The sequence below is a fragment of the Micromys minutus genome (assembly GCF_963924665.1).
Source record: "Micromys minutus genome assembly, chromosome: 1".
Lineage (NCBI taxonomy): Eukaryota > Metazoa > Chordata > Mammalia > Rodentia > Muridae > Micromys > Micromys minutus.
In genome coordinates this window covers 29575866-29599577 of record NC_137969.1, presented here as the reverse complement: position 1 = coordinate 29599577, position 23712 = coordinate 29575866, and the positions used below count along the sequence as shown (strand labels likewise).

The window sequence follows — 23712 nt, the reverse complement described above, 5'->3', positions numbered from 1 at the left end:
GTCTATGCTTTTTTTTTTTTCCTTTTGAGAATGTGTCTCGGGGCTGGAGCATTGGCTCAGAGGTTAGGGACACTGACTGCCCTTCCAGAGGTCCTGAGTTTAATTCCCAGCAACCACATGGCGGCTCTTGACCCATCTCTTTAGCCCCTGGTTGGCTGAAATTCTTGCTCCACTTGTGATGGGATTACAGGTGTACAACACTATCCAAGCTCTATAATCACCTTTGGTTGTGAGGCATAAGGATCATACTAGCAGAGCCCTGAGTAAGAAAGTACAATACATTTCTAAGAATGTAACTAATACTTAAGAAGTATTAAGTATTAGTTACATTCTTAGAAATGATTTTAAGTTAACAGAATGGGTTGTTAAAAGTTGACAGAAAAATTACTCCAGCAATGAAAAAAGTACTGTTTGATTTATATAAAACCATCTCAAAATCATGGACTCAGAGGGTGACCACTTGATGACTGCCGAGGTTGGGCCACTGAAGAGGTGAAGTGACTCAACACAGCAGGTTGAAGTGTTTATGGCTGTTTGACAGAGCTATGATTGCTCTCATGTTGTGAGCTAACTTCCTCAGATGGATACTGTCTTCTTGGCTTTTGGAGGACAGGCTCTATCTTGCCTTTATAATACTATAATTGTTCTTTTTTGCTTTGTCATCTGTTTGTTAGCTGACTTTGAAACAAGTACATCCCCCAGCACAAAATCTGGAGGTTACAGAAAGCGTGGAGGAATTAGGAGTGAAAACACTGGCGCCTACTTAAATTAGGTCACTGAAGTCACAGGTTGGTTGTGGTGGCAGGAGAAAGGATCTGAAATACTGATCTCTTCTCTGGGCTCACTGCTGACTCAATACCCACTCTCCGTTTGGGTAGGGAAGGTGCCAGAAGCTACAATCACAAAGACCTGTTTTTTTAAAAGATGTATTTATTTAATGTATATGAGTAAGGTGTAGCTGTCCTCAGACACACCAGAAGAGGACATCCGATCCCATTACAGACGGTTGTGAGCCACCATGTGGTTTCTGGGAATTGAACTCAGAACCTTTGGAAGAGGAGTCAGTGCTCTTAACCACTGAGCCATCTCTCCAGCCCAATCACAAAGACTTTTACTCCCTAAAAACCAGTACTTATTTTGCTTTGAAAGACTAAAAACTGAACCAGAGTTTAAAACCTTCATTTTATGGCTTCCCAAAGTGCTATGATTTGTTTCTTCCTAGTAGGGCCTTTTGTTCTATGGAAAATTTTCTTTAGTTTTTTGAGGTTTAAATTTCTTTGCTAAGGTATTTTTAGAAAAAGGGAATCAGTATGTGTCACCTAAGGGGGAAATATGTTTCTTAGGCCTAGTTATGTAATTAGAATTTTAATAAAGAGTGTCATAAATTCTTGCTTCATTGCAATCATTACTTAGAAGTGTTCTACTCAGAAGTCTCATCTAGCTATCATCAGCAGCAGCAGCATCACCAGCCAACCACAGCACTTATGTCCACAGATTGTGCAGCACTTGTTCATATTTTGAGAGACTGTGTGTGTGGTGTGTGTGTGTGTGTGTGTGTGTGGTATGTGTGTGGTGTGTGTGTATGTGTGGTGTGTGTATGTGGTGTGTATGTATGTGTGGTGTGTGTGTGTGTGGTGTGTATGTATGTGTGGTGTGTGTGTGTGGTGTGTGTGTGTAGTGTGTATGTGTGTGTATGTGTGGTATGTGTGTGTATGTGTATGTATGTGTGTGTGTGGTGTGTGTATGTGTGTGGGGGGGTGTGTAGGTGTGTGTGTGTGTGTGTGTGCTGTGTGTGTGTGTGTGTGTGTGGTGATCTGTAGAACTGGAGAAAAGACGGGAATTTTGGGAGAAGATAAACTCATGTTTTCCATACTAACTCTTGCATGATTTTGGATGGATAGTGAAAAGAGTTGAATAGTTCTTAGGTCTAGAAGCATATACCTTTGCTGACTTGGGGATTTGTAGACTGAGTTATAATAAGGTAGGTAATTTGTTGAAGGAGAGAAGATACAATTGATGGAAAGCCATGAAACTAATAGTTTATATAGACTGAGCATAATAACAGAGATGATTGGAGGACTGGGAGAGGAAAATTAATTGCTGTAGTTGATTAGAGCAGAACTGACAGGGTAGGAGATTGGAAGTAGGCTTGTTTGGTTGGTTTTTGAGACAGGATTTTACTATGTAGTCCTGGTTGTCCTGGAACTTGCTTTGTAAACCAGCCTGGCCTTGAACTCACAGAGATCTGCTTGCCTCTGTCTCCTAAAGTGCTAGCTAGTATTAAAGGCATGCTCCACCACCACCAGGCTAGATGGGTGAATTTTTTAAATTATCTTTTTTTTCTGCAAAGAGAAAGTTTCAGCTTGTGATGAGGGATATTGGCTTCAGGACTGCAGAGCAGCAAAAACAAATCAGGTTTTTTGTTTTGTTCTTGTTTCTATTTGGAGGATTCCTTTTTCCCTTATGGTGAGTAGTAATGTCCACATGAAGGGGTGGATGTGCCCCTTCCTTGCAGGACCAAAATGTTTTTGCAGTTTAAATTCAAGGGACAGAAAAAAAAAAACCCTACTTTTGAGGTATAGTCTTACTCCTTTTGAATTTTTCTTTGTTTAATCAAATTTTAAAGGAATTCATTTTTCACCTATTACATAGCAAAGTTACCTCTATAAATGTTTGGGAGCAGGTTGCTGGGGATTGAGTATGCTAGGCAAAAATTATGTTGCTGTTTTGGCTGGCCTACAAATTGCTATGTAGATCAAATATGCTTTGAACTTTTGGTAATCTTCTTACCTCTACCTCACAAGATACAAGTGTATCACCTGCCCAGTCTGAGCTCTAAATGGAAATATTTGAGATCCGTGTGTGTTTTGTGTGTGTGTGTGTGTGTGTGTGTGTGTGTGTGTGTGTGTGTGTGTGAGTGAGTTCTGGCCTGAAACAAACAAACATTGTATGTATGAGACCAGGCTGGTTTCAAACTCTTAGAGATCTGCTTGTCTCTCTGCCTCCATGTGCTGACATTAATGTTGTATGCCAACATGGCTGTTGCTATCACTTTTCTTCAAAACAGATAGATAAATAAATAAATAAATGTTGTATTACAACTTGAATCTTTTATACAAACATCTTAAATCACAAGTCTTCTTTAAATTTACTCTCATAGGCCAGATATGACTACAAACGTCTGTTGTGGATAAACGTCGAGTAGAGAAATCACAGTCATCTTGAGTTTTACATTTCTGAAATAATGGCACACACGGGACACAGGCCCTGAGCCAGAGAAGCACAGTCCTTCTGTCACACTATCTGTAAGGAATCTAACCTTTCTACAGTTTTTATGGCAAATGCCAGAGCAGCTTGTGAGCTAATTGGGAGGATCTGATAAGCAAGTGAGTTCTCTGCTTCCTCTTCTCTTATTTTAAACTACTGCACCTCGGTGTAGCTGTTGATTGATGGCCCACCTCCTTATTTGTGAAAAGCCTCTATCTTGGCTCTTTCCAGTTGTAAGTTGTGTGTAAATCTAAGTTTTTCTGTGGGTTCTAATTCTTAGGCATTCACAGCTAGCATCCCAGTTGGGTTTACTTTCTTCAGGAGAATTGAAACCTTGTTTTGCTGTGGCCTAGTTTCCTCTCACCCTGCAATGTAGTATCATTGTATACAAGGAGTTTAATTGTTAGGGGCTGCAAGTGCTACCAGAGAAAACGGAAAGGCAGTGTCAAGACCGACAAAGTCAGAAAACAAATGGCAGTGTCAGGATCGCATATGACCTTGGCCAACTGGTAAGATGGTTGTTCCTGCTAATAGACTCCAATCAACGCCATGGGTTATTGGTGCCATTTGCTTCCTGTACCTGGAAAGTGCCTCATTCTAGCCATGTTCCTGCAGTGGAGGGTAAGTGTTTAGTGCTATTTACTTAAAGCATCTAAAGTTGATAAATGACAAGCACTTCACTCTTGGTAAAGCTTGTAAATCTAGCGCCTATAAAAAATAACAGGCTGACAGCACTTAGTTCTGTTTATAAAGTTCATACACATCTGTCTCTGATATAGGTGCAATATATATATCTATGATATCACACTGCAGCCTGTTAAAATAACAGGACAGCTTCCACAGGCCCTCTGCCTGAAGGGCACTGTGAGGCTAAGAGGTTTGCAGAGCATGCCTTTACCTAATGGAAGCTGGTTTTCCACTCTCTGTGCCCTTCTTTTGTTTTTTTTCTTTTTTCTTTGTTTGTTTTTTTTTCCAAACCACCCTCTTTCCTTCTGAAAAAGTAAACACTTGCCTCAGCCTATTTCCTCTTCTCTAGCTAAGACCGGGAAAGAGGCTACAGAAGTTAAATACTTCAGCCAGATGGAAAGATTGGTTTAAATGTACACTTCATAAAAACCAGAGACTGTTCTATTTTTGACAAACTGTTCAGAAAAGACTATACACCTATCTTAAAAAGAAAAAAAGCCCATAAATACCAAAGTACCAAGCACTACACAGCTTGGCTCCTTGACTTGACGAGGAGCAGTGAGGGAATAAAGGACAGGCACTACAGAAACTGCCAGGTTGCACAGCAGAGCTGGGTTACATGGGTGTGTGTGCTCTGATGGCTCTGCACTGAGCGCAGCAAACTCTGCATGTTTGTTATGTATAGCACAGGGTGGGTGGCTAGTCTTGGTGGGAAATGCCTGTATACAAGAAGCCTCAGGCTGTCAGTATCCAGGAGGAGGAAACTGTAGTTGCTAGGTTTTGCATACACTGGTCAGTCATTTTCAAACACTGGCATTTGAAATAGAGGAAGCCTCACAACCGTGGGAAGACTTTCCCAAATTCCAGTTGAACTGAGACATTGATCCTTGATAGGCATGGCCATGTCAACAATATATGTTGGTGACATGTCAGGAGTTCATCTGTCATTTACATATTCCTCAATCCAGGCTTTCTCAGCTCCCTGCATACAGGGCTGGCAACATTACTCAGTGGGTAGAGTTGCTTCATAACATGATTTTTTTTAAAGATACATTAATTTTTATTTTGTGTATATGCATATTTTGCTGGCATGTGTTGTATGTGCACTGCATGTGTATATGCTGTTCACAAAGTCAGAAAAGGGTGTCAGGATCTCTTGAATTTGGAGTTAAGGACAGTTGTGAGCTGAGCTGCCTATGGGTGCTGATAACAGAATCTGTGTCCTCTACAAGAGCAGCAAGTGTTTTTAACTGTTGAGCCATCTCTCCAGTCCTGATGATCTGAATTTGGTCTGCAGGATCCACATGGTGGAAGGAGAGAACTAAAACTCCCTCAAGCTGTCCTTTGACCTCCACATGTGTGTGTGCACTCCTTCTCCCAATAAATGTAACTTTAAAGATTATTTTTAAAGTCTGTAGGGCCATGTAGTGCCACCAAGATTTATTTGGCAGGTAAAGGTGCTTACCGCCAAGCATGATGATCTCAATTAAAAATTTTTGGGGCCCACATGGTAGAAGGAAGGAAAGAACTAAGTTTCACAAATTGTCCTCTGACCACATGTATTCTCATACGTGTGTACACAAACAAAAAATGTAAATATAGTATGATGTAAATGTAGGTCTGAAAGGCTTCGGTGTCATCAGGTATCAGAAACACTGGTTTTTTTTGCTCCATACTTCAGGCTAGCTCAGAATTTATGTCCATCTTCTAATGGACTGAGATTATAGGCTTGTGCCTCCAAACCTTGGCTAGGAATGTTTTAATAGGAAAATAAATAGGAGACAAATTCCATTCATCCTGGCTTCTATTCATGCTATTGTTATATGCATCTCTGCTTTGATCTAGTGCCCTGATACAGCCTGGTCCCAGGTCAGTTGTGCAAAATGAGAATTGTCACATGTACCAGGCCAAAGCTACATATTCAGCCCTGCATTGAACATTCAGTACTGCAGATTGGAAATCATGCTGTCATATCCTAGAAAAGTGCAGAGAACATTCCTTTACTTTGCAACAGCTTGGACCGGAGTAGACACACTGTTCCTTCAAGCTGGCATGACCTTCCTTTTGTCAGCTTTCTCCACAAGACCCAGCTCAGCCTGCATCTCCTCAGTGAAGCCCCCCTCCCTCAAGTCTCCTAGTCTTGACTTGTGTTCCCACAACACCCTGTTCTGTTAGCACTTAGCAGATTTGTTTTTCCTTATCCATTTACCTGCCTCCCCGTCAGACAGAACCTGGGACTGTGTCTTGTCCTGAAGTCATCATTTATCTCCTGTGCTGAGCACAAAGACTGGGATGTAGTGGGTGCTCAATAAATGTTGTCAAATGAGTGATGGTATGGTTAGCGTGATGAAAATTGATGGTGCCCTTTCCCATCCGTCATCCATCACTGTGGTATGAAGTGGGGCCGGGAGGCTTTCCGCAGCACAGCACTTGAGAATCAAAGGAGGGAGGCAGAGTGAGAATTAACAAGAGCTACCCCTTATTGAGTGTTTATTTGCTCTGGGCCCAGCACTGTCTTAATCTTTTTCAGTGTATGAAAGCACTTAATTCTTAGATCAATCTGCTAAGACAGGTTCTGCTTATTCTCCTTGTTAAAACATAAGGAAGTTCAATAACTTGCCCAAGGTCACACAGCAACAGCACTTGAGATAAGGCTGGTGGCAGATTAGTCACTTATCTATACCCTTTTGGCTGGTTCCTAGAAAGAAGCCCTGATATCTTGAGGTGTCCAATTTGTGTAATGATTTAACTTGCCTCCTATATGTTGTATAGTATGTTGAATAGTACCAGTTGTTTTTAATCCTTAGGATACTGGAGAAATAGTCACAGTATTTTCTAGGTTCTGTGGGTTAGATTTCAGCAGTAGAGTTAGACAGTTGTTAAAATATCTTGTTTAGATACTGGTATTTTGTTGTTTTGTTTTGTTTTACTTTGAGACAGAATCGAATTATGTAGTCTTGGCTAAATTGGAATTCACTTTGTAGACCAGACTGACCTCAGACTTATAGAGATCTGCCTACCTCTCAAGTGCTGGCACTGTTACACCCTTTCAAGTGAACTGTTAGACCCCATGCCTGTCCTTTGTTGTTTTTCTTGAGTCTTATTTTAACACTCGGGCTGACATTGAACTTAGTCCTCCTGCTTTAGCTTCTTGAGTGCTAGGATTACAGGTGTGTGCCAGTGTGTGTGTAGCTGTAGTTCTCTCTTTTTTTTCCATATTTGAGTGTGTGTGTGTGTGTGTGTGTGTGTGTGTGTGTGTGTGAGAGAGAGAGAGAGAGAGAGAGAGAGAGAGAGAGAGAGAGAGAGAGAGAGAGACCCAAGTGCAGACACACGTGCCTTCAGGCTGGCATGGCCTTTTGTTAGCCCCTTTCACCACAAGACCAGCTCATCCAGTGCGTCTCCTCAGTGAAGTCCACTTCCCTAAACTCTTTGGGCTTGAAGAAATCTCTTTTGTCTTGCCACCAGTGGGTCCTGAGAATCAAATTCAGGTGGTCAAGTTTGGTGACAGAGTGCCTTTAGCTTTAGACCATTTTACTGGCTTACTTTGGCTGTTTTGAAAATTCAGAATTATTTTCCAATAAAACTAAAATATCTTATTTCCCCTAAGGACCCTTTTTTGTTCCAACCTTTGTATAAACTGTTCTCTCTGCAACAACCTTTCTTGCTGTCTTCTTGCTCTTGGCTTCTTTTTTCCACCATGATGTCAGTTTAGATATCATTTCTGTGAAAAGGGAATTTCTTTTAGGCGTCCCAACAGTCCCTGTGTATCCCTGTCATATCAAGTGTTTCATTGTTGAAAACCTCACTGCGATGATCTTCTGATCTTGGCTGACTTCTGCTCAAAACTATAAATGTGAAGGCTTGTCTCTTGTTACCCATTGGTCCCCCGTACCTTGAGCTGTCCAACACGATATGTGTTCACTGTACATTTGGAGAAGGGATGAATATATGGACTATGATCTAAGTCTTTGAGCCTTGGGTTTTAATGTCACCTAGTCAGTCATATTAGACAGCTGCTGTAGGATGTGTCTTGTGTACTTTGTGTACTCTCCATTGGCCACTGGGGATGATGACTAATGCTGCTCCTAGTTAGAGGTGCCTACAGTCTACAGAGACTTTCAGATGACAGTGAGTCATCTGAGCATCAGCACAGTGCAGTACCAGACAGAAAAATAATCATGCTCAGGCAAGTTAACTTGTACCAAGAAAGCCAAGGCTCCCTTCTACAGCAACTTGACAACTCTACAGACCACCTCTGGCCAATAGTTTTTATTTGTACAGAAACAAAAACTCAAATAAAGAAGATAAAGGAGACCTCATGCATTTGAGAAAGAACATGTTGAAAAGCATGACCTTTTATAGGTAACATGTGGAGATTAACCAAACAGAAAACTTCTAGGTATTTTTGTTTTGATTATTACTGTTGTTTTTGAGTCTTTCTCTATAGCCAAAGCTTGCCTCTTGCCTCAATCTCTCAATTGCTAGGATTCCTGGTGTAAGCCAACATGTTTGGCAAAACAACAACAAAGAAACAAAGACCCAAAACAACAACAAAATATTTTGTTTTGGAGTGAGGTCCTATTATACTACCCTGGGTTATCTTGAACTCATGGGCTTAATTAAGCATTATTCCTGTCTAATCTGAGAATGTTTTGTTTTGTAAGTGAAGATCTTTTTAGTTTTTTTTTTTTTTTTTAATTGAAATTTATTTACTTTGTGTCTGTGTGAGAGCACATATTTGAAGATCAAAGGATGACCTGTTGTGGGGTTAGCTCTCTCCTACTGTCTTAGGCTTTTACTGCTGTAAACAGATGCCGTGACCGTGACCAAGACAACTCTTATATAGACATTCAATTGGGGCTGGCTTACAGGTTTGGAGGTTCAGTCCATTATCATCAAGGTAGGAGTGTGGTAAGTGTCCAGGCAGGCATGGTGCAGGAGTAGCTGAGAGTTCTACAACTTTATCTGAAGGTCACTAGGCTGGCTTTTAGCCAGCTAGGAGGATGGTAGTAAAGCCCACGACCACAGTGACACACCTACTCTAGCAAGGCCACACCTCCTAATAGTACCACTCTAACTCCTTAAGCCAACCTTATACAAACCATCACACCATCCCACCCACCTAGTAGACCCAAGAGAAGGAACTAGGGAGTGTAGGCTTTGTGGCCCCAGAGGGCTTGAAGCTTAAAATATCTGTAAGGCATCTCTGCTTTGCTTGCATGTGTTGTCTTTTTTTTTTTTTTTTTTTTTTTTTTTTTTTGAAACAAGGTAGACACTTGGTTGACTTGGAACTTACCATCTAGACCAGACTGGTTTTGAACTCAGAGATCTTCCTGCCTTGGCCTTCCAAGTTGGGATTAAAGGTACACACTACCAGGCCACCCACTCTCTTTAAGCAGCTTGTCTAAAACTCAGTTGCTCATCTGTTTTCCCCAGCGTGCTGCTTTTTCTTGTTCCTTCTCTTTTTTTTCCCCTGTGATACCAGGTGCTCAAGCTAGAAGTAAAAGTAAGTGTCCTTTTTGAATTTTTCTTCTTCTAGCCTGTTTAAGTGTTGGTTCTGGGCTGCCTCCTTTCCAGTCCTAGGCTATTTCTCTCCTACTGCCTTCTTGATGACAGGAGAAGTCTGCTCTGTGCTCTTGTCCAGACTGCAACTGTTCCTTCCCTGCAACAGTTCCTCACCCAGTAGAGTATAGGCATAAAGCAGATGAGTCCTCAAAGCCAAAGGCTGAAGTGAGCCACCTGCTTCTACACCAAGTGCCATTCCCACCCACACCCACCCCTGAGGCTGGCTGTCAGTTTCAGACTCATCAGATATGGTTCCTTATTAATGATCATAGTTTTTTGGTGGTGGTGGTTTTGTTACTGGTGGTGGTGATGATAGTTTTTGTTTTGTTTCATTTTTTGTTTGTTTATTAATTGGATACATTTTATTTACATTTCAAATGTTATCCCCTTTCCTGGTTCCCCCTCCACAAACCCCTTATAACATCCTCCCCCTGCTTCTATGGGGGTGTCCCCTTTCCACCCACACCCTCCAGCTGTTTTGTTGTTTTAAGATAGAGTTCCTTCCCTCCCTCAGTTCAAGTCTCTTTTGCCCTGAGTTCTCACCTCTCTCTCCCACAGACAGCCTATTTTTGTCATTGTGTAGTCTCAGTGTCTGACTCTATACTCAGGTATGCTCTATAGTTGTTTGAAAATGGCCTCTATTCTCACAGAGCAGTAAGTGAACTATATGACTCTTCTGAGAAGGGGTTCTGTTTCAGTATTTATTGTTTACTTACTGGCCCAGGTAGGGACAAAAGATTTGATGATCATTTGTGAGACTAGGGATTTGCCTACTGTATCACCATGGAAAGAAGGGCCAAATAATTGGTGACTTAGTTTACTCAGTTACACTAAGAGCATGAATTCACAGTGGGTGAATAGTGAGGCTCATTTCCAGTTCTGATAGTCTGTGATTCTTTGCACTGATGCTAAAATATAAGTATGAAAAAAAATGTAAGTAGGACATTCTGAATTGTTCTGAGAATTGTTCCTCTTCACTTTATTGCAAGCTCCATGGGGGCAAAGACATTGTCTTTTGCGTTTAATAAAAATAGGTCTGCATTTTTAAAAACAAAGAAGTAGAGGAGCACACAGGACGAGTTAATGCAGTATTATGTTAAGGTTTGCAGCTCTCCAGTATGAAGTCTCATTCACTGTCTCCTGGAAGCTTTCCTTACAGTCTCTGTTCAGTCTCTCTCTCTGTTCAGCCTGCTTGTTGACTGCCGTTGTGCCCTGGCCTGGCCATGGCTGTGAGTTATGGTGGATCAGAAGTGATACCCTGATCTTTTTGGCCCTTGGATATTTAACTTCTTCAAGTTATTGCCTGTCCTTTAGTAGCACATTATCTTGTGGCAAGGTAGGCATTTATAATTTATATACTGTGTCCTGCTTAAAATGGAGACAGGAGGACAATCAGCATCCTGAAGCTTCCAGTTTTCCAAAATAACATTTCTTTAGTTAACTCTGCTTGTAGGAATTAAGGCATTTTAAGGATTAAACCCATCTGTCCAGTTGTTAAATGGGTGTATCTGTCACCCAGCATTGTAAAAGGGGGAGAGCAGTTGGGGTTTAAAATAAAACTCATTTATTTTTCCCTGTTCTAAAGATTTATATCACTAAAGTATTCCAGGAATCTCATTATAGTCAGAGAGGGCATGGGGCTAAGGTTACAGGATAGATAGGATAAATGCCTTGCTTGGCAAAGGACCAAAGTCAGCTTGCCACTTATGTCTTGGGGTCCTACCATCTGGGTTGCTGACTGGCTGCAAACAGAGCTGGTCTCTCTGGTTGAGTACCTACAAAAGACTGTTCATTCACATCTGTTAAAAATAGACTGGAACTGGGGGTGTGGCTCAGTAGTAGGATACTTGCCTAAGATGTGCAAGACCTGAGTTTGATCCCTAGCACTTGGAGATGGGTTGGGTAGGCCAGATGGCTGTTGGGTAAAGGTGCTTACTGTACAAGGCTGTCTACCCAAATTTGCTCTCCAGAGCCACAGAAAAGTCTAAGAAGAAAACCACTTCCACCATGTTGTCCTCTGAGCTTCACATACTCACCTTGACAGACATCCCACACTAGCATCAAGGTCAACCTCTGCTTCCTCAGGAGCCATTCACCTTGTTTGTGCTTTTAATTTTACATCTTTCTATCTTTCCCTCCCTCCCTCCCTCCCTCCCTCCCTCCCTCCCTCCCTTCCTTCCTTTCTCTATATGAGTGTGTGCCATGGTATGTGGGTTGGAGGACAAGTTGGGCAGTCAATTTTCTTCCTCTACCGTATGGATTCCAAGGATTGAACTCAGGTTGTATATGGTCAGACTTGACAGCAAGAGCCCTCACTCAGAGAGCAATTTTCTGGACACCCCCTTCCCCTTAAAGCTAGATACTTACTGGGGCCTGGAGTTCCTTAGGCAAGTGAGCTACACCCCATACCCCACCTACTTCACTCTTCCAGTACAGGGACTACAAGCATGGGTCATGGGCATGGGTCACCACAGCCCACTTTCTCTATGAGTACTGGGATCAAATGTGGGTTCTCATGCTAGTGTGACAAGCACTTTACTGATTGAGCTATGTCCCTAGTGGGTAGAGGTTTTCTAACGGGGGTGGGGTGTGTGTGTGTGTGTGTGTGTGTGTGTGTGTGTGTGTGTGTGTGTGTGTGTGTGTGGAAAAGTAGCACATGCTTCTGCAGTCAGGTGATTTCATCATTCTCTTATATTTGAATCTTGGTTGATCATGCCTGTGTTTCATATGATCATAACTGTACTCAGATGTTGTTGAATGTTTTATCTGATGCATGGGGTAGTTGGAGTTGGTAACCAGCACACAGTAGCTAAGAAGTAATATAGGAAAAGCCTAGTTAACTTAAAGCCACTAGGTGGCAACATTTACTCAGCTGCCCTGCATCTTACTCTCAAAGACGTTGGCTCTCCCTTTTTCCAGCTACACCATTGAGTAGCAGAGAAAAGATTTAGCAGCGATTCTTCAAATTCTTCTGAAAGTGAGGCTATGGAATAGACATATCATAGTATATTTGTGTCTTTTCATTGTGTGGATTTGAACACTGAACATTTAGAATTGTTTTTTGTGACATGAGCAACTGCTCGGGTCTAACCAAGGATCCCGATAGAGACCTGGAATTGGCCTATCAAGTCTCTCATTGTTCTTCTGTTCTACAATTTGTGACTTTGTTACAGTTTCCATATATTTAATTTTTTTCTTAGTAATACTAGTTTTTTAAGTTAAAAATATTTACCTTTTATCAAAAGACAGAGTCACAGTTTAAAATAAAAATCAACAACAACAGCAAAAAAAAAAAATCTCAAGGGAGTTAGTGTCTTAGAAACTAGCTATCTTCCTGGGCTAATTCAGGAGGCTTGAATCTCCTAAATGAGGCTGCTTATTTACCAGGTTTCCTAAATTAGCAGCTTCAGGGATATTGAGATCTGTATGGAACTGTCCAAGGAGATATTGTGTGTGCTCTGAAGCTATTAAGCCATTAAGCTCTAATTGGTATTTTCCCACTCAAAATTATTTGGGAATTCAATGTTCATCAGCCATTTTGGTGGCAGAGGAAAGTGCTAAGAACAGTTGTGTGTGTGAGCTGATTATGATTTTTGCTCACAGCCTCCTTCCCTGTCGGTTTGTTGTATTGCAGATGAAATGGAAAGGGAAGGACCTGTTTGATTTGGTGTGCCGGACGCTGGGGCTTCGGGAAACCTGGTTCTTTGGACTGCAGTATACAATCAAGGACACGGTAGCCTGGCTCAAAATGGACAAGAAGGTTGGGCTGGAGCTTGGGGAAACCTGTGGGGGAGGCTTGTGCTTTCTGTTTTTTTGTTTGTTTCTTTTTTCCTGAGCATGTACCTCATTGTTGAGGTGTGACAAGGACATGGGAAAAGGGGGAACCAATTTTTTAAATGAAGCCATCTGTGTAGAAAACAGGTCCTATAGGTATCTCTACCCTCCACAGACTCCCAGACAGCAGGGTTCACCAGGACTAACCCTTGAGCATTATCACTACCATGTTTCTATGCTTTTTAACACTATGTCCTTCAGTTTATTGAACCACTAGTCAGGTTTTATGGATGACATTACTACTATCTTTGTATACTTCAAAACAACAACAGTTTATGTCTGTGAGAGATTTTTCTAGGGCTCATATTCTTTTGAGTTGGATTTGTTTTTTAACAAGTCTTTGAGAACATCAGGATCCAACTGACTTAAACCATTAATAAGGAATGAAGAGCCCGGGATGAAGGAGCAATGCCCTTCCTCTTCAGGATTCTCTGGGGCTTCTTAAAGACATGAAATCTAGGTTTCTAGCAAACTGAAGGTGATTTGGAAATGGATATGACTTAAGGAAACTGCCCTTTAAGGGTGTTGTATCCTCGCACAAAGACATGCCCATCCATTTTCCTGGCTACCTGACAGTGAAGACGGCAGGAGAACAGGGCCTAAGGACCCCTGATTCCCAAAGTCTGTTCATGTCTAACTCTGACCCTAAATGTTATCGCTATTAATGTTACCCCTGAAGTTATATGCATAATATGATGACCAACAAAAGTCTCTTATCTCACTAATGTTAAGTGAGGTATTCAAATTGTGTTCACAGCATGTGCACCGTGAACTCCTTAGTTCATTGCTGCTTAGAACTCCTGTTGGTTGTCAGTTTCAAATGGTCACTCTAATGATTAGAAACTCAGTGCTGCAAACAGCCAGTGTCTAGGAGGGCAACCTAGATTAGGTTTATTTTAAATCCCTTGGGGACTGTCACTGAAATTTGGGCAGGCATGTGGAGAGTTATATATCAGCAATAGCAAAGCTTTCTGTATCTTTTTATGATTCTCAGCAAAGTGAATTTTAAATCATACCTGAGTGTTAGCCAAATGGATATTAGATTGGGGGCATCAGGAGTCATAGAACCTGCTGCTCAAAGGAAATAAATTATGACACATGTTAATGGAGCCTGGTAGCATGTTTATGTCCTGAAATGAAATTCACTCTGGAGACCAGATGGTCCAAGCTTTTCAGAGGGTGGGTGGGATTGTTAGAAGATTAAAGGCAGTGGTTTACTTACTGCACCGCAAGCATTTTGTGGACATCTCTGGAAGATTCCAGGAACAAAGCATTGCCATGGTTGATATGTTTCACTTCTAGTATTCAGAACATGTAAATGATCTCACAGAGGTCTAGTTTATTGTGTTTAAGTTGTATTCCAGTGGAACCTATTAGAGTGGGCAGTAAGAAGAAAAGAATAAAAGTAGATGTTATTTCAGAAAAAAAATTCTTTTTAAATCTTCAGTGTTCCATAATAGTAATGCCCAAGATCTCTGAGTTATAGATTCTAGTTTGTAACTATTTTCTGCGGCTTTGGAAATCCTGGTGCAGCTCCGCTCACCCTGTGGGTTATTGATTGAGATCGTCCAGAACCCCCTATGTGAAGTAGATATTATATCCTGCTACGGATGGCTCTGTGAATGCTTCCAAGTGTAGAAACACAGCCGTTAGGAAGTGGGAGGAATGAAATGGGAAGGGATTTTCTACCTTCCCTGCAAAGCATGCTTTGAAGGTAGTACATGAAGAAGAGGGGCCAGCACAGCATGTCTTTTGCTCTGCAATTCTGCAGGTGTTGGATCATGATGTTTCGAAGGAAGAACCAGTTACCTTTCACTTCCTGGCCAAATTTTATCCTGAAAATGCTGAGGAGGAGCTAGTTCAAGAGATCACGCAACACTTATTTTTCTTACAGGTACACTAGCCCCTGCTATCTTTCCCTCCTATCCCCCCCCCCCCATTGTTATAAGAGAACCAGTCCAGGTATGGTTTCAGAAGCAAACCAGGTGAACCCCATGGAGTTGACCACAAACACTTCCACACTGCAGAAAATGTTCTGCCTCCAAAGAGTCCTTTGGTTCAGTAATGGAAAAAAAAAAATCTTCAGAATAGAATTGTACCCAAGCAATGAGAATTGGTGTCAGATGAAATTGCAGAGGTGTGATGATGAAGAATAGACAGTTACCCAGTATAAATCCTCCGTGAAGATGAATCCCTATTTCTTCTAGCTAACTTAAAAGTTCTCTGACATTATAAAGAAAAGCCTCAGAGGCTTAGCAAAAAGTTCCTTTAAAGTAGAAGATCTAGGTCATCGAGGCAGGACTTCTGAATGGCAGTGACTCTTGGTCTGTCCCATACCTAAGGTGTTTCAGACAGCTTGCTTTGTGCTACTCTGAGTATGTATTTCATTTACTCCTTTAAGAGTGCAAGCCTCTTAAAAATAGGCTTACTAAATATGCAGTTGGTATTCTTAAGTAAATTATTGTTCAACCAAACTGAAGAAATTAGGTGTTCCAAAATTACAGTTGACCATCAAGGAGCACAGTGAGGTGGTTTGGAAACCTTTCTTTGTCATAGCCAGAGAGCCTCTCAGTTTCATGGTTTCTTGTAGTGACTGAAACCCAAGCTGCTAATGTGCCTTAAGATGCCCTCTGTCTATGATGTAAAAGATTGTAACAGGCCATTAACTACACTGACTTTCCAGAAATATATGTATGATCTTTTTTACACAATCTTTGTACTATGGATTTTCCGTGCATTGTGTTTATGATACAGTGTGTGAAATGTAACATTATCCTCCAATTAATGTTTTGTTGGCAAAGAGAATCTTACTACACAACCAAGGCTGATCCTTTTCCCTCAGCTTTGCAAATGCTGGGATTATAGTGTATGTGCCCCCATGCCTGGCCAAATAGTTTCTTTCACCAAAGAGATCTGTGTGTGTGTTTTAGGTTAAAAGGTGGCCCTTTCAAATTGTTTTTGTGTTATAGCTGCTTTTTTATCTCTTTGTAAAGAAACTAGGAGATTTGAAGGTTTCACGGCTTCAGAACAGCTCAGCTTTCATTTATTTTCTTGGTTTTAAAGCCTGGGGAAAATTGTATGTGTGACTGAAGCCACATAAAAATTGGGGGGGGGGGGGGGAGTTGGGCAGTAGCTCTGTTGATAAAATGCTTTCCTTGTATTCATGAAGCCTTGGGTTCCAACCCCAACACTGCATATATATACAGAACATAGTGTGCTTTTAGACACAGGAGAATTTGAACTTCAGGGTCATCTTCTGTTATATAGAGAACTCTGGACAAGCGTAAGCTATGTGAGACCAAAGTACCTTAGTGTAATAGAAATGGCTTTTCTGTGAGTTCTTGAGGCAGCACCTGTCCCTCCTGTGACTTTGGCTTGATTTTCCTTCAGATTGAAATGTTAGATTGTCTTTGTGACTAAGCAAGGCAACATTTACACTGTGAATCTAGAAAGACAGTTGGCTGGCTTTGTTGGTGTACCCCTACTTCATGAAGCTTTCTTGTCCTTGTGTCTGGAACATCACACACTGCACCACTGTAAGAAATTAGGTGTAATGAGATATGTTAATTCAACATTATAGCTTAGGAATTATATTTCCTGAGCCTCATGTGTACTTAGAAGTTGAATCGATCAAATTTTATTGCTTCCTTTTTCCTTAGAGCAGCACGTTGGAAGTGATGACTTTTTTTTTTTTTACAGTCATAATTCAGTGGCCTTTGTGAGTTTTGTCTTGTATGAAGATTTGAAAGTACACTCTATCTTTGGCAGCTCTGTGAGTGCACCACAGGGGCCAGCACTGAGACAGAAAGTGCAGTGACCCTCAGCTCTTGTCATAGCCACCCTGTCAGTCAGTGCTATAATCAAACATTTTTGGGGGGTTCAGGGAGAGGGTTTTATTGTTGTTTGTTTGGTATGGTTTGGTTTTTTTGAGACAACGTTTCTTTGAGTAGTCCTGGCTGGCCTGGACTCACTGTGAAGACCAGGCTGGCCTTGAACTCAGAGATCCACCAGCCTCTGCCTCCCCACTGCTGGGATTAAAGGTGTGCACTAACACTGCCTGGCAAGCAGATCTTACTGACTTTTGTGCAGCTGTCTTACTGGTAGCTTCTTAGTAGCTGAACTCTCAACTGGTCTGCAACATTAATAAAAGTTCCCACTGTCAGAAAAATCACATAGAATACTCTGCAGCCATCCACTGTCGCCATTTCCTCTCTTTCATTTCCCCTTTCAGGTGAAGAAGCAGATTTTGGATGAAAAGGTCTACTGCCCTCCTGAGGCGTCCGTACTCTTGGCGTCATATGCTGTCCAGGCCAAGGTGGGTGCAAAGAAAGGGAAATGTGCTCTTCTTCAACATTGACTCCAAAGGATGGCTACGGTCTTCCATTTCTTTGAATTCTGGGACTTTCAGAACAACTTGCCCCCAAAAAGGAGATGTCATGAGACTTGGGCATCTTTTGTTGCTGCCTCAACGTCTGTATATTTTGTGTATGTGCATGTCTGTTGTGCACTATGTGACAAGCATATCATTCTAATGACTTACAATTCATTCTAAGTGAATTGATTTAAAAAGATGAATTTTCTGTGTAATCTCATTATGCACATGTGGCTCATTAAATTCATCACATCAGCTTCATTTTATTAGTCAGGAAAAGTGAATTTATGGTCTCTAATTATGATCAAATGAGGCCTTTAGGTCAGCAAGACCCAGATCCTTTATCCAAACTCATCTTTTCATAGACTTAGAAACCATACTTCTGGTGGGCATATTTTGTGCATGTGGCTAGATACTGCAGGAGCTGGGTCTGCTTAGCCTGCTGGGCCCAGTGACACTGTCTCATTAGCCTTAAATCATTTTCGCATAGACAGCAGACCAGGAGTTATGGGAGAGGAACATCTTTGAGTATTGGGTTTTCGTCCCATCTTATAAAGTCAGGTAGAGTTTCAGTCAGAATGTTTCATGACCTTTGCATTTCCTACCTCAATCACATTTTCAATGCAACTTCAGATCAAAGTTAGGAATGGCTTGCTTGTCATTTGGGTTGGGAAATGGGTTTTGAAATGTGTATGCTGGTCAGGCCAGTAGAAGCACAGTGAGTTTAATCATTTGATGACTCATTAGTGTCTGCTGAGTAGTCATAAGGATGGAACATGGGGCTTGATGACTGTCAGATGCAGGCACTAGAGCAATTTCTGCCCTTGGTGATTCTCCAAGGTCATTGATACCTTCACAGGTAAAGCTAGAGACAGAATCTATGGCTTTAGAATTGTATTTTATGCCTCCCTTGAAAAAGGAGTAATTGGGAAAACAGAAAATGGGCAGTGGTTCAAGTAGAGCATATGCTCCCTTTGTGCTTTGATCAAGGGTATTAGTAAGAGGAAAGCGCATCCTGTCCGTCCTGGTGGTGACGAAGCAGTCATCGTCACTTTGGTTAGATACACGTACATGCCCCAGAGTTGACCCCTTCCGGAAGGCTTTCTTCTGACTGACTCAAACTCTCAAGGGTACTGTCTCAGTCTCAAAGGTTTTGGATCACAAATTCAAAGGCCACCTGTGTGGGGGCAGAAGGGTGTGGATCATTTTTCAAGGAACCAGCAGATGTTTGCTTGAACAGATTTCACTGTAGGAAAGCCCTACTTATTTGGCTGCTGCCAATTTAGAGATGAAAGTGATTCACAGACAACATATGTGGTTCATATGGAGGCGGGTGCTCTACTTTTTCCGGTGTCAAGTTTAAGAGTCTTACAAATAAAGGTAATCTAGCTTTTAAAGTATCTGGGCTGGGTGTGGAAGTGCACACCTTTAATACTAGGCAGGCAGGCAGGTTCCTGTGAGCTCCAGACCATCAAGGGCTGTAAAGTGAGACCCTGTTTGCATTTGGGAAACTAGGGCTTACTATAAGTATGTTACTAGTTTCTCTTGGACTACTGCTTAATAGTAAGAGGATATTTAAGGTAGGCTGCCTCTTTGTTTAACAAAGTGTTCAACAGACTATACTCTGGGTAATATTTTCCTGGAAGGCATGGCTTATACAAGCTTGTTTTCCTGGTAGCAAGAATAGAGGTTAGAAGAGATGACTGATTCCCTCCCCACACACACACACACACACACATCACAGTCATTTTATATTATTTCTACACTTATGGAATGCACAGACTACTTTTTGTTTGTCTTTGCTTTCATGGCAGGGGACTGAACCCAAAGCCTTACACATGTCAGGCAAGCGCTTTGCTGTATAGTTACTGCCCCTTCATGAACAGTAAAGCAGACTGGGAGGGAGGGAGAGCCAGGCTGGAAACCTAGGGGCCTGGGCTGCCTGACCCAGCACTTTGTTCCTGCCCCTCACTGTCTTGTGAGGGGTGTGGGGGTCAGTTATTAACTTTCACTAAATTCTAGTTTTGTTTTCAAGATAAAGCAACTTTTTCTGAACTTCAGTAAGCCATACTGTCTCCTTCTCTTATGTACAGTTTATTTCCTTCCCAATGTTTATGAAACAGAAAGAAACTATAGAAATATGGAGGAGAACTGGATGGAGCTCACTAACACATGGAATGTAATTATGTGCAGATGCATTCATTACAGTATTTCAGCTGTTGGAATGATATAGACACACTTAACCTCAAACCATAAAGGAACCGTTCACTTCGAGGTATAAATACAAATATATTTAATCACATGGTTCAGTTCACAAGAACCACATTTCTTTGTTCAAGTTTGAGTTATGCTAGAATCAAAAGAATGAACCAGTCACATGACAAATGAAACAATCTTGTAATTTTTAAGCCACCTGTTGGATATAAACAATTTAGTGTTTCAAATGTGTTTTCCTTTCTTTCTGAAATGTTTGTACTGAAAATTACTAGGCTATAATAGGATATGAATCTTGCTGCTTGTAGAATCTTAACATTCAGAAGGAAGAAAAGAACACTGGAAGATAAAGTTGGAGAGGTGGCTCAGCAGTTAAGAGTGCTTACTGTTCTTGAATCAGACCTGTTTGCTTTTCAACATCTACAGCTCACAACTGCCTGTGACCCCAATTCAGAAGGATCCAGTGCCCTTTTCTGATCTCTGAGGGAGGGTTCCTGCGTACATATGGCGTACATATACTCACAAAGGCTCACACATACACATAAGTTAAAGATGAAGGAATCTGGCCAGGCATTGTGGTGCACGTCTTTAATCCCACCACTCAGGAGACAAATATAGGAGTCACTCTAAGTATTCTAAGGCCTGCCTGATTCACTTACCCAGTTCCAGGACAGCCAGGACTGTCTTAAAACAAAGCAAAAAAACAATGGGACTCTAAAGTATCAAGAACAGTAGCTTTTGAGTTATGAATATGCAATTCAGCTAAGAAATTGAGTGCATATTAAAGCACAGTGAAAGAGCTGAAGATGAAAGCTCTTAGGGAGCAAATCATGAAAGGTCTTTAGCATTAGCTGATAGATGTGCTGAACCAGCACAGGGTTTATGTTTTGACAGAACCTTGGTAGCTATATAATGAACAGTTTGATCAGTGCCCAATGTGATGGCACACACCTTTAATCCTGGCACTTGGGAGGTAGATGTAGATGGGTCTCTGTGAGTTTAAGGCCAGCCTGGTCTACATAGCAAATTTCAGGCAAGTCAAGTCTATAGAGCGAGACAACTCTAGAAACAGTGAGAGAGATATATCTATTAAAAAGTGATCATTTTAGTCAGAGACTATGAGATTCATGCCCCAGATAGTGGTTGTATATAGGAGGGGACTAACTGAAAAATGTCTATGACGGTATGGTGGTGCATGCCTTTAATTTAAGCACTTGGGAGGCAGAGGCAGGTAGATCTGAGTTCTAGGCCAGCCTGGTCTACAGAGTAAGTCCCAGGGCTACACAGAGAAACCCTGTTTTGAGCACCACCCCTTCTCCTGCCCAAAATTGTCCAGGAGGGGACAGGACATGCCTTTTAATAGAGTACTTGCCCAGCATGCACTAACCCTGGGTTTTATCCCTAGCAGCATGTAAATGCAGAATGGTGGTATATGTGTGGAGGCCCAGAGGCAGCAGTGTTAGGAGTTCAAAGCCCTCCTCTGTTATATAAGCAAGCTTGAGTTGAAGGCCAGCTTGCATGGTATGAGATTCTGTTGGATGCAAGCTTGGTGACACATGTCTTTAATCTCAGCATTTGGGAAGCAGACTCCATCTCTCTGAGTTCAAGACCTGCCCACCTGATCTACATAGTGAATTCCAGGCCAGCCAGAGCTACATAGTGGGACTCTGTCTCCAGAGCCCAGTAAATTTCATATATGTAACATTTTCTTCAAGCACTATATAAATTCCCTGTAGAAGTGTGTTCCAATCTAACTTCCAACAGCAGTATATAAGTACTTGGTTTTGTACATTCTTTGCAACAATAGATACAATCATTTTAAAGTTTTGCTGACCTGTTTAAAAAAATAGGCTTTTAATAAAATTACATAGTTTTGCTATGGGACTAAGAATCTCAGGGATTACCTTCTCGCTCCCCGGCCATCTTGGCGGCTGATCTTGTTTGGGGTTGTTCTGCACATAAGGCAAGAAGATGGTGGCGGCAAAGAAGACAAAAAAGTCTCTGGAGTTGATCAACTCTAGGCTCCAGCTTGTTATGAAAAATGGAAAGTACGTGCTGGGGTACAAGCAGACTCTGAAGACGATCAGACAAGGCAAAGCTGTTGGTTATCCTCGCCAACAACTGCCCGGCTCTGAGGAAATCTGAAATAGAACACTCCGCCATGTTGGCTAACACTGGTGCCCCTCACTACAGTGGCAATACTATTGAATTGGGCACAGCGTGTGGGAAATACTACAGAGTGTGCAGTGGCCATCACTGACCAGGTGACTCTGACATTATTAGAAGCTGGAACAGACTGGTGAGAAGTAAACAGAGTTTTCCCTTAATACAGCTTTGCCAGAGCTCCTTCTGGGGAAAAAAAAAAAGAAGAATTTCAGGGATTAACTGGTTGTCTGCTCATCTTTCCTGTGCAGTGACTGTTCATGACTTGCTCTTCTTTCTAGGGTGATTTTGTCTTTTTCTGATTGATTTATAGGAGCTCATCTATAGTAATAGCAACCTTTTGTCAGCAAAACTAATCACTACTGTGCCATCCTCTCTTCTCTAGCACTTTTATGGATTTCTGTTTATAGGTTTAAATTCTCGATTTCTATGGAATTTAGTGACTATGTAGTTGGAATCTATTTTACATAGATGGATAGAAAGAAAGAAGAAAACCTATTCAGAACATTTGGTCTAAGTTTTCGTTTAATGTACAGAGAGGAGTTTGGTACTATCCAGAAAGACACTCCTTTTAACTTTTCAAGTGGTTAGGCCTAGCTCCTTGGGAGTCTGAGGCAGGAGAATTGCATAAGCCAGGAATTTGAGACTAGCCTAGACAACATAGGAGATACCCGCCCACCTAACAAATAGAAAAATAGAAAAGAAAAAAAGAAAGAAAGAAATAACTTACAGGGTTGGGTAAATGATTTTTAACTGGAGGTCAGACTCGGTCAATAAACACTCTGCCCCTGAGCTCTATTCATAGCCCCAAAGCAGCAAAAGGCAAGTTTTAAAGATTGCCTCATGAAAGAATTTGATCTTTATAGAAATGTAATTGTATATTTGTGTGTGTGTTATTGTGTGTGTGTGTGTGTGTGTGTGTGTGTGTGTGTGTGTGTACACGCACGTGCTACCATAGCATGCATATGGAGGCCAGAAGACTACTTACAGGAGTCAGTCCTCTCCTTCTACCTTATGTGTCCTGGGGATGGAACTCAGGTCATCAGACTTGACAACAGCACATTGACTTGCTGTGGCATCTCACAGGCCCATTTGTTTTGTGGGGTTGTTGTTATTGTTGTAGTTTGTTGGTTTGGTTTGGTTTCTTGGAGACAGGGTTTCTGTGTAGCTCTGGCTGTCCCAGAGATCACTCTGTAGACAGGCTGACCTTGAACTCAGAGAGTCTCCTGCCTCTGCCTCCTGAGTACTGGGAAAGGCATGCACCACAACCACCTGGATTTTATATATATCTATATATATTTTTTTAAATTACATTTATTTATTTTTGTTTGGCAGGAGCAGGTGTGGGGTGGTGTGGATGTAGAGGTCTGAGGACAACCTTCATGGGTTAGTTCTTTCACATTATCCTGGGCTCCTGGGCTGGAAACCTGGCTATTAAGCTTGGCAGCAAGTGCCTTTAACCACTGAGCTTATATTGCCAACCCAACAATATTTTTAATTTTTTCTGCATTTGAGTGTTTTGCTTGGATATACATCTGTGTACCATGTGCGTGCACTGTTTAAGGATGCCAGAAGAGAGCATCGGATACCCTGCAGCTAGAGGTCCATAC

At 41.6% G+C, this 23712-nt stretch overlaps 1 protein-coding gene and 1 pseudogene across 7 annotated transcripts in view; both read left to right on the top strand.

Moving 5' to 3' along the window:
• The window catches only part of NF2 (NF2, moesin-ezrin-radixin like (MERLIN) tumor suppressor), a gene marked incomplete at its 3' end in the record, with an annotated part of 82088 nt that overhangs the window by 14406 nt on the left and 43970 nt on the right, over positions 1 to 23712 (top strand). For 4 of the 6 annotated variants that reach the window (XM_080942436.1, XM_080942437.1, XM_080942438.1 and 1 more), the window contains exons 2-4: positions 13154 to 13279; positions 15125 to 15247; positions 17585 to 17668. In XM_080942436.1, coding sequence (XP_080798562.1) covers positions 13154 to 13279; positions 15125 to 15247; positions 17585 to 17668 — 333 coding nt within the window. The remainder of the gene's footprint in view (positions 1 to 13153; positions 13280 to 15124; positions 15248 to 17584; positions 17669 to 23712) is intronic. The other 2 variants (XM_080942439.1, XM_080942440.1) reach the window with 1 other exon arrangement.
• LOC308434546 (large ribosomal subunit protein eL30-like) lies at positions 21911 to 22404 on the top strand (annotated as a pseudogene). The gene is made up of 2 exons: positions 21911 to 22238; positions 22384 to 22404. The product of its transcript is annotated as a large ribosomal subunit protein eL30-like (transcript).